The sequence below is a fragment of the Harpia harpyja genome, chromosome 16 (assembly GCF_026419915.1).
Source record: "Harpia harpyja isolate bHarHar1 chromosome 16, bHarHar1 primary haplotype, whole genome shotgun sequence".
NCBI classification, from domain to species: domain Eukaryota; kingdom Metazoa; phylum Chordata; class Aves; order Accipitriformes; family Accipitridae; genus Harpia; species Harpia harpyja.
In genome coordinates this window covers 26,030,359-26,041,245 of record NC_068955.1, presented here as the reverse complement: position 1 = coordinate 26,041,245, position 10,887 = coordinate 26,030,359, and the positions used below count along the sequence as shown (strand labels likewise).

General features: G+C 41.5%; 1 protein-coding gene across 1 annotated transcript; it reads right to left on the bottom strand.

The window, feature by feature from the left end:
- Nucleotides 1–746: 746 nt before the first annotated feature.
- KCNA4 (potassium voltage-gated channel subfamily A member 4) lies at nucleotides 747–10,000 on the bottom strand. Its single transcript, XM_052811706.1, has 2 exons — nucleotides 9,444–10,000; nucleotides 747–8,628 (listed from the first exon to the last, which is right to left on the bottom strand). Exon 2 carries the CDS (start codon nucleotides 7,859–7,861, stop codon nucleotides 5,873–5,875), a length of 1,989 nt encoding a protein of 662 aa, XP_052667666.1. The 5' UTR covers nucleotides 7,862–8,628; nucleotides 9,444–10,000; the 3' UTR covers nucleotides 747–5,872.
- Nucleotides 10,001–10,887: the final 887 nt, after the last annotated feature.

Here is a 10,887-nt window from a genome sequence, read left to right as displayed (position 1 = left end):
GTGCTGTCACTTCCTAGACTCCTTAGGGAATCACTGTAACACTTGGGAAACCTGCTCCACCACAGTTTTCCTTTTGACCCTAAGCAAAACATTTGGTCCCAGATTCACGAAGCATTTTGCAACCCAATTCCTAAGGAAATGAACAGAAGTCAGGTGTCTAAGAGTACGTTTTGTGAACGTGGACCCGAGTCCCTCTGTAGCTTAGGAACTAGCAGACTGGAGCCTTTGAGACCTCCTGTCTAAAAAGGGAACATGGTATTTCAGAGCAAATAATTTAAAAGGAGCATGGATTTAACAGACAGGCTAAAAACTTCACAGTACCCTCTCCCACCCCACCTGAAACTGCCCGGCATAATGAGTATCCTCCCACTTGCAGGATGCAGTAGCAGCAGCTGACCCAAGATGCAGCTGCTGCTGCCCCTGAGATCACAGAGTTACCTGGAATAGACACAAAGCATGAAGTACCTCTCTTGCAGTTGCAGCTCTGTTCAACCAATTTGATCCCAATTTGTTTCCAATGGCAATAACACAAATGCACAAGTAAAGGAAAAAATAAAGTTTTTACTTACCTACTTTCCCTCAATTAGAATATTTTATCAGATTTTGACAAGTAATTTAAGATTTCTCTTCTTTCCTTCTTATATACTTATGTATTTATTTCCCAAGGGACCTGTTGCAGAAAAAGGTCTCAAGGTACGTTATAATTTTACGGAAAAGGTTTAAAAATAAAAATTAATTCAACCATCTCAGTACAAAATGCTTTAATGAGTTTTCCTTCAGAATTAATGTCATCAGAGTTCTGAATACACAGAAAGCATGGTAGCAATATGTAAAGTTTCGTGTTTGTACCTGGTTGCCAGGTACAAAACATTTATGTGCTTTAACCCACAATTAATTTGTCAATCACTTTTTCCACATTAGATGACTTCTGTGGAAATGAAGGAATGTTTGTTTTTAAAAAATCGCCAATTTTTCTACAAGCATTCATTTCAGAGGCACACAAATATGGTAAATCTATAAAGTAGATCTTATTCACTGCAAAATCAGAAGCATTTGATCATTCAGTTATAGCAACAGGAAAATGCATACCCTGTCCCATGTCTACAGATGTTATGGACTTTCATTTAGATTTATTTAATGATAAGAAAAATATGTAACGTATATGCCAGGTATTATAGATTTTTTTTTTTAAATCTTTGCTTTTATTTGTTACTGTCTCATGCCAATTAATAATTAAAAAAAAGTAGGCCTGTATTTATAACTGGACACAATGACAGTAAGAAGTAATAAGGAACCAGTAAGAAATAGTGAGAGGAAGCTAGTGACATAGTCTAAAGCACCATGGATAGTTCATATTTAATTTGAGGACTATCAATAAAGTGTAAAGCTTATGCTAAAAATTAACGTATACTCAGAATTAGTTTTATGACTCTGGGATCACCAGAAAGACACACTTCATTTTTCAGTGCTGTGCGGGAAAGGCTTTCCACGAACTAGTAACACATGGAATAGACTTTCTGATATTTTGCTGGTTTTCCATTGTGCATTTATCCTACATTTATCCAAATAAGAAGAGGAAGTATTTCATATTCTTGGGTAGTTTAGCAGTCATTTTTCATATCCCAAGTCAAATGACTCTCAACACCCGAAAGCATACTTGACAGGAACTTTCTACGTCAGGAGTTACAAGATAATGATCCTTTATTCAAGGTTATGGCCTGATGCCAAATTCTTTGCACACGAATATTATGCGAAATCACTTTCACATTTCAAAGCTACCTGAAAAGTTTTACTGACTGAAAACACACTCCAATCCCATTTTTGATGACAAGAAGTCCATAATGCCTACTACTATCCCCAAATACCAAAACACTGTTGTCATTAATTAGATGTAATCATGATAGCAGTGGGTTTTTTCACTCCCTTGATCTCCCGGTTTTATTCCGCATTACATGGCTGTCACAGAAATGGTCTCCACACAACAAAACTATGTAAGCAGAAGAATTTTCCTTCAAATACAAACAAATTACACTTTCCATCAATGGAACTGGCCTCTTGCAGAATCATTCTGTTAAAGCTTAACTGAACACTAAAAAACTTTGCCAAGAACTCCCTAACAGGGTGACACAACACTTCCATATAAGTTTCAGCATCCAGGCTGAAATTTTCGAGGAATCAATGTAACATCAGAAAACTCCATGACTCTAATAAAGCAAAAAACCTATGGATCTCTGAAGTCAGGCATTAAATCCAATACTTCAGCTGGCAAAACCCTCTCCCTATGAGTCTGGCCTTGGCACTTAAGATTACTATTAAAAGACTTATGAATTTCTTTAAATAAGTGCCAGTACACAGTTAAGTATCAGCCTACATTTGAAATCTGAGTTGATGCTGCTGTGATTCTATGAATTCTGATGGAACTCCTCCAAATTTTTTCACCACTGCAAGTGAACCTGATATATCAAAATATCTCATTTTGCATTATTTTTAGCTGAAATGTATGTCAATGTGAAATCATTTGAACTACATTAGTAGAACTAAAACGATCCCTTGTGTAACTCCATTCACGTCAGTTACATCAGGAATGCATTTCACCACTATAATTTAAAATGTAAAATGCAAAATGCCCAAGTGATGATAAAATTATTTTTCTGAGAGTAGTCAGTATCCAGTAACACTGGGAAAGCTCTGACAGAAGCAGTAGTAGTAACTCGGAGCCGTAACAGCTCAAATACTGGCACACAATTTCAACCGAAGTAATACTTAATGGAAATTTCTGTTTCTTGTTAAGCATTCAGGATCTTTGGGGTTTAGCATGTTAGGGGTAGGACTTTGGCATTTTCAAGCTGTGTTGTAACTGACTGGACTGATGGGTAGTTGAATAATCAAATGATAAGCCAGCCCAAGTTAAAGGTATTTGCTTCCATTCCAGAATGCACAGTTCTTTCTGTGATTCAGAATGGTCTGCCAAACTGATAGCACTATCTAACATTAAGCTATAGTAGTTCTTATTTATAATGATGAAGTACATAGGTTTATTCACTGCAGGAGGCAGAGCAGGCTCCACTGTTACCTTAGGATATGCCTCTACAGTACTGCAGTATATAGTGCTGACACACCCAGAATGTTGCTCTGCCAACTGCTACGAGGTCCTACAGTAAGACCTTTTTCTTCAGAGAGTGAGGTACTGCTATGATCACAGCATAATGTAGACACTGCCATGCTCGTTTTAAATTAAAAGGTTGTGTACTGGTAGCAGAATAGCTGAACAACTTGCTGGAGAAGCTGGGTAACTACTTAAGCAGTTACCTCATGCTGAGCACCATGTCCACAGTGTGAACATATTCTAAGAGTTATTCAAAGAATTTTCTTATTTCCATTACAGATCTAAAATTCCACCTCTTATGAACCACCTTCCCTTTCAACCAGTCAATACTGCAAACACGTACTACTTATTTTCTCTAAGTTCATTATTTACCTACTCCTACATTCTTGCCATGGTCTCTGGTATTATACAGAACTACCAGTAAGCTAGCTTACAAGAGAACCCTTATGCTCTTTACGTCATTAACTACTAGCTGTTAAAGAAACACTTTCAGTTATGGATTTTTACCAGATTTTACAGAATGCTCATCCTCACTGCTGATATTGCCCCTGTAGAAAAAAAGTATTTAGAACAGTTAACTCAGGTCAGCTACAACAAAATGCAATATTCAATTTTGGCAAATGCCTATGTATAAAATTACTGAGTTGTTTCACTCGAAACAGTTGGAATTAATATCACCACACTAAAAAGGAGCTTTGTTTAATGCTTCACACTAAAAACATAGTGAAGCCCGCTCTATGATTTTAAATAAGGAATCAGACATTTAAACACAAGTTTTCAAGCAGGGCTCAGCACAATGCAGTCTTTTGTGTGTGTCTTGGGTTTTATTAGTTCTTCTGCAATGCAAAAGAGGACAAGCAGAGAAACTTTTCGAAGAGGTGATTCAAAGAAAACCCATGAAGGCAAAAATCAACCATTAAAGAAAAACCGATGTCTATGGCTCTGTTCGGTACCACTGGATGCTGCATACAGCAAACAATGCTTATCTGATAGATTATGCATAATGTCGTGGGTGCCCAATTTGGACTGCTTTTATTGTTGCTTTTCAGCTCCAGAACTGTAAGTCAGTCAGTAACTACTTCTCTCCCTGCAAAAATCCTCTACTCAGCTGTAAATGAACGTTGCAAAACCACTGTAATTCAGTAGTGTTGGTAAGCCCCTTTTCCTCTCATAATGCCCTGTCCCAGCCCCTAAAGTGCATATGCCGATTTGGTTCAAGTTTTATAATCTGGAATGTTCCACAGTGCCACTTCAAAAACAGATCCAGTTTAATTGTGCCTTCCCTAGGTAATTATAAGTCTGAAAAAATGCCAGTTCTGAATCTATTATTTATGTTATATGCAGCAATATCTTACCTATTTCATTCTGGAGTCTGGAATGTACTGTAGGCCAGAGAATTTTTACCTACCTTAATCTCCTAGGAAGGGCAATGGAAGTTTTTGACACACAGTAAATACAGCTGGCCTAAGAATCAGTGAGAAGAAATCATGGAATGTTTTCTCAAAGACTGCATAGGACCCAACATGTTCATTCTGAATCCCAGAATGCCTATTTCGGATCTTAAATGTTGTTTCAAATACACATGGGTGAAAGCTGTAATTAAGGGAAAATGCAGCACCAATAATAGCATGTTAAAAGTTAGCAATTCTCAATTGTCAGTACTGCAACAACTGAATATCTTATTACTTCTACCTTCTCCTCCCATGCATTGAATTTCTTTCATACTGACAAAGTGCATGTACTAATCATAGACTCTGAATGTTAAATTAACCAGGAAAAAGATATAAATTCGGTTGGTGTTTCTTGCGGGCATCAGTAGAAAACACTGATTTCAAATAATTTTGATTATAAAATTTTACTTCACAATCCTTTCCAGATCACAGATATTCATAATTAAAAAGAGTATGGAATTAATGTAATGTTAGCTGTTTCGCCATCAGCATCACATAAAGAAAAAAAGAAACAATAAAATATGATGCAGAATTCACTCTTCCAATGATTGTCATTGAACTATTACATTAGTAAACATTCACAGTATGAAGTCTCTTTCAATATATCTCCAGCATATAAAGTAGTGCAAAAAAGCATTCCAGTCATTTTGCCTTTGCAGTCAGACCAGGTTAAATGATTCTCTTACTTCATTTCTTTCATTATTAGACAACAAATGCTGCAATGCCTCCAAAGAGAGTTATAAAAATAAACAATTTCTGGAGGGTCAGCAGCCTTTTCAAAGTAAATTTCCAGTTAAAAACAAGCATTATAGATTTCAAGAAAAAAATTTAGATCTATCTTCTGTAGAATATCCTTTTACAATAAATTTACCATTTGAAAAACAATGACTATGGTATCCAATGATTTATGGTAGCTGCTATTAAAGCACTGATAAATAGATAAATGACTACCAAACTTCATTGCTTCTTACATAGTAAATACCTCTGAATGCCAACTTTTACCACAGAGCTGTTATTAGTGATGTCGACAGTTCATGCACCCACTTTAAAACTGACTTGGTTTTAATAAATTTTTCAGCCTCATGTGCAAAACACTTGCATTCTAATAAAAATATAAAGTCTGAAATTACATCAGATCTAGCAATCCCTTCCTCAAGTTATACCACTTACTTGATATGTAATACAAGTTTAGCAACACTTTTTATTCGTATTTAACCATTGAATGGCATACTACTGTATGCTGTGGACTCGTTTGCATATTTAATTATTTTCACTGCACTCTTTAATGCATAAATATATTTGGAAACGTTCAAAATTACACATCAGTTTCCACAGAATTTGAATTTACACAGTTTTTCTTCTCTGACTCACTGCTATTCCCCGTGTCCTGACTTTTTTTCTCCTTTACACAAAGAGATTCTTTAACTCCTTCTTCCATCTCCAAATATTCTGATTTATCCTCTGTGGATGAAGATGATGAGCTTCTGAATTTCTTCAGTAAATTTGTTGGGAGGTAAGGGCAACTGACTGCATTTTGCATCAGCTGCGTTTGTTCTTCATTCTCAGTCTCTCTGTGGTAGAAATAGTTAAAATTGGACACAATCACTGGCACTGGTAAAGCAATGGTTAACACTCCCGCAATGGCACACAAGGACCCAACTATTTTCCCACCCACAGTTATGGGTTTCATATCCCCATAACCAACTGTAGTCATGGTCACTACAGCCCACCAAAAGGCATCTGGGATGCTTTGAAAATGGGTGGCAGGCTCATCAGCTTCGGCGAAGTAAACAGCACTGGAAAACAAAATGACTCCAATAAAAAGAAAAAAGATGAGGAGGCCGAGTTCCCTCATGCTGGCCCTGAGTGTATGACCCAGGATCTGCAAACCCTTGGAGTGCCTGGAGAGCTTGAAGATGCGAAACACCCTGACCAGACGGATGATCCTCAGGATGGCAAAAGACATGGCCTGTTGACCATTACTGCCCTGCTCCTGCGCCAAGTCAGTGCCCAGAGTAATGAAGTAAGGCAAGATGGAGACAATGTCTATGATGTTCATGATGTTCTTGAAGAAGTGTGCTTTGCTTGGACATGCAAAGCAGCGCACTGTAAACTCAAAGGAGAACCAAATGATGCATACTGTCTCTACAATGAAAAAAGGGTCATTGAAGATGGTGTGCTCCCCAGCGTCCAGGTGAAGTGACTCATTGGAAAGTCCCTTCCCTAAGCTCAGGGACATGACGAATTCTTTGTCATCTCTGAACTCTGGCAAAGTCTCCAGACAAAAGATGACAATGGAGATCAAGATGACCAAGACAGAGACAATGGCAATGCCTCTGGCTGGACTGGAGCTCTCTGGGTACTCAAACAGCAGCCAAACCTGCCTCTTAAACTCATTCTCCGGCAAAGCTTTGTCCTCTTCCTCTTTGACAAACCCTTCATCCTCCCTAAACTTGAGCATGGCCTCCTCCCCAAGTTGGTAGAATTTCACCTCCTCGGTGAAGATGTCAAAGGGTACATTGACTGGCCTCTTCAGCCGACCACCACTCTGGTAGTAGTACAAGATGGCATCAAAGCTGGGCCGGTTCCTATCAAAGAAGTATTCATTCCTGAGAGGGTCAAAGTACCTCCCTCGCTTCGCTGGATCACCCAACAACGTCTCCGGGAACTGAGCTAATGTCTTCAGTTGGGTCTCAAACCGCAGTCCTGACACGTTGATTACCACACGCTCACAACACTCGTACTCACTGTAGCGAACAGAGCTGTAACCCCCAGGGCCTCCACCATCATCAGGTGGCTGGTCTGAGTATGAAAACTCATCCTCCCCATAGTCATCACTGTAGTAGAGCTTTCCTTCTTCCTCATCGTCTTCATCCTCGTCTTCATCCTCCTCTTCCTCCTCACTCAAGTCCTTCAGTATTCTCTCTTCAGAACCACTGAGAGGCAGCAGCTCAGAACAGGGGAAGGAGGCCCCACACTCCCTACTTCCCAAGTGGTGGCTCCTCTTCTTCCCTTTCTTACGCCTCTTACCACTCTGGCGGTGGGGCATGCTGCTGCGTGACGCATTCCCACCATGAGAGGAGGATGCACCTCGACTCTGTTCCTGATGGTAGTGGTGATACGGTCCACCTCCACCTGTTGCCCCACCTTCTACTGCTGCTGTGGCTGCTGCTACGGCTGCAGCTGCTGCGGCTCTTGACTGTGCCAGCCGCTCTCTCTCTCGGGCCCGAGCTTGGACCGCATATCCGTAGGGCATGTGGCTGTTGCACCCGGAGCTATCTGCACTCACCATTGCAACCTCCATTTTGCAACTTCTTTTTTTTATCGCTTAATGCAAAAAGGTTTTGTTTTATTTACAGCGTAACCTTAGCTTTCACTAGAAAGTTCAAAGCCATTTGCATTTGGAGGACAGTCCCTTGGACATAGACCAGGGCAACATAGTTGTAAGACTGAATCTATGTTTTGGAAAACCACAGATCTGCATTTTCTTATTGTCCAGAATGTTTGACACAAACTACTGTTTTGCTAATAAGAAAAGATGAAACTCTCAAATTGAACCAGGGAACAGCTGAGGCCTTGTTCTTTCATCCACCAAGCCCCTTTATTTTCATTTACCTCCTGTGGCTATCACAGATCTGATCAGAATCATGACTACCTTGCAGGCATTCATGAGGAAAAAAATACACAAATCAAAGGGTACCTGCTTTCCACAGATGGTTTTAGTTCATCATTACAACCAAATGCAAATAGTCTCTTTCCTCATAATTTGTTCCTGGTAATGCTTTGGCCTAACAATCTTACTGTTTAATATCATTACTTGGGGAGTTGAAGTTAATTCCAGCCATCACTTTATTTACACAGTGAGGAGGTCTTTGCAAATCCTTTCTTCAGCCTGTCAGCAATGTCTCAAACCTGGGAGCAGCACCCAGGGCGTCAGCAGCAGTGGTAAGAGGAGGAGGAGGAGGAGGAGGAGGAGATGAAGACTGAGAAACTGGCTCTGAGGTCCCCATAGGACATAAGGGAGTGGATGGGTCACCCTTTGGTTATGGTCATGCAGAAGAAGCACTTAACCTGAGGCACATGCACAAACACACAAAAATAAACAAAACAAAAAGGGAAAAGATTGGATTGTTTTCCTAAAAGGTCACACTGATCAAATGAAACTGTGTCATCTATTACCACGGTATTCAAATCTTCCCCTACCCACACTATTCACACTTCTACATTACACACACACCCACATCACATGCACAGAGATTTTGAACGACTCTGTGGGTAAGGATGTGGGTGGGTATGTCACATATATATAGACAGAGATACAAAAATCCCCACCCATATAAGCACTTGCGTCCATACACAAACACATGCATGCTTCTGAAACACCAACACATATAAACACTAATAAAAATACTGCAATACACAGTGCATTCAGATCTTTGAGTACATACGTAATAGATACACCTACATGTATCTACATGAAATATTAAAGAATAAATACATCTACACAAAGAGCTTTTGTTGTATTTGTAGAAACACATAAGATACAGGAATGTTACATTTTAATCTGTAAGTGAATTGTGTTTCAATCATAATGAACATCTCAATTTAATCTGGAAACAGGCATGTACAATGCTCACTCAAGTGAAAATACTGTGATATGATATGTCAAGAAAACACAACTGCAGGTGCACCGAAGCAACATCTACATGCAAGCACACACACAAAACACACGCACACACACCCCCCCTTTGAAACAGAAGCCTCGTTTATAGCTGCATCTATTAATACATGATAGAAGGTGAATATGAACTATTAAATAACGCTATTTTTAAAATCCTACCTACGTGTCATGCAGAAAAAGGTCTTAAAAACGCTATCATACTTACTGTTCCTAGGCAGAGAAATAGCAATGCTGTTCCTGCTAGTGTAAGGATCTGGTGACAGCAGTCCTGAGGAGGGGGCTGTGCCGACTGATCTACATTTGCAGGTGTGTATGGTCAGTCAGCACCACAGGTTGACCAGTTATTTCTCTCCCTTCTTGCCGGGTGCAACAAGAGCGCCAAGAGTGAGCCAGTGAGGCAGCTTCGGCTGGGGGCACTCTGCACAGCCACAGACACTGCTTCTCGCCCAGGCATTTGCAAAAAGGCAACAAGCAAGAGTCTTGTTCCAAAAGGAAAAAAAATGAAGGCGGCGTGTTCTTGTGTGTGAGACGGATGGAATGAATGGATGAGCGCGATCACTAGTCCTTCCAAGCCCAGCTTTCGCAGTAGATTTGTAAAACGTTAAATAATCCGCGTACCAAGCCTGTTTCCACTGACGGGAGGACGGGCGTCGCTTCTTGCAGTTTCTCCCCCCGACACGTCCAGACGGCAGCGGCTCAGCCAGCACCCGCCCGCATCATCCACTTGTTGTGCCGGTTTTCGGTCATGCTTACCAAAAAAAAAAAAAAACCCCAAAAGCCCAAACCAAAAAAAAAACCCCAAATCGAAAAAAAACACCACCGAGAGGAGAGGAGCCCTCTACTACGGGCTGTTCTTGCCTGATTTTTTAAAGCTGCAGCTAGCAGCCGCGCGGCCGAGCCGCAAGGGTGCTCCCGCCGCCAGCCCTGTTGCTCCGCGGAGGAGCCGGAGCCGGAGCCGGAGCCGGAGCCGGAGCCGGAGCCGGAGCCGGAGCCGGAGCCGCCCGCCCGCCTGCGCGCCGCCGGGGTCCGCGCCGCTGTAGCGCGCCTTGCCCGGCTCGCCGTCGGCCCCTCGCGGCTGCCGCCCCGCACTGCGCCCCTGCTCCGCGGCACGGCTCCCTTACACACACACACACACACACACACACACACACACACACACACACACACACACACACACACACGCATCCCCCCCACACACCCCGCCCGCCTCGCCTCGCCCCTGGCTCTCCCCTTTTTCCGTGTTAATGTATTAATTATTGAAACGAATATTCCAGTGCTCAATAATGCATTGGCTGGCTAACACACCTTTGTGCTCAAAGCAACGCTTCCAGCCCCGGCTCGTTTTGCGGGGTTTCTTTTAAGGAAGAGAAACGCATTGTTGAGGTGGCCCAGGGAATTTCAAAACTAAGTGCAGGTCAAGTTTCCCAGAAAGAGGAAAGAGCTGCTGCTTCGCTCGCCCCAAACCCTCTCCAAAGGTACAAGCAAACCAGAAAACAATTTCCTCTGCTCCTGCCCAACGCGGCCAAGCCAGCACACGGCCTGCCAGCTGCACAGGTCTTGCAAATTAAGCCAAACTAACTCTTACTCCTAATTCTACACCTACACCGAAAAGGAGGTCTTAGGTCACAAAGAGGGTACTGTTGTGTATT

Coding starts and splice junctions, on each gene's coding strand:
- KCNA4 (XM_052811706.1), bottom strand. CDS start 7,861: ATGGAGGTTGCAATGGTGAGTGCAGATAGCTCCGGGTGCAACAGCCAC.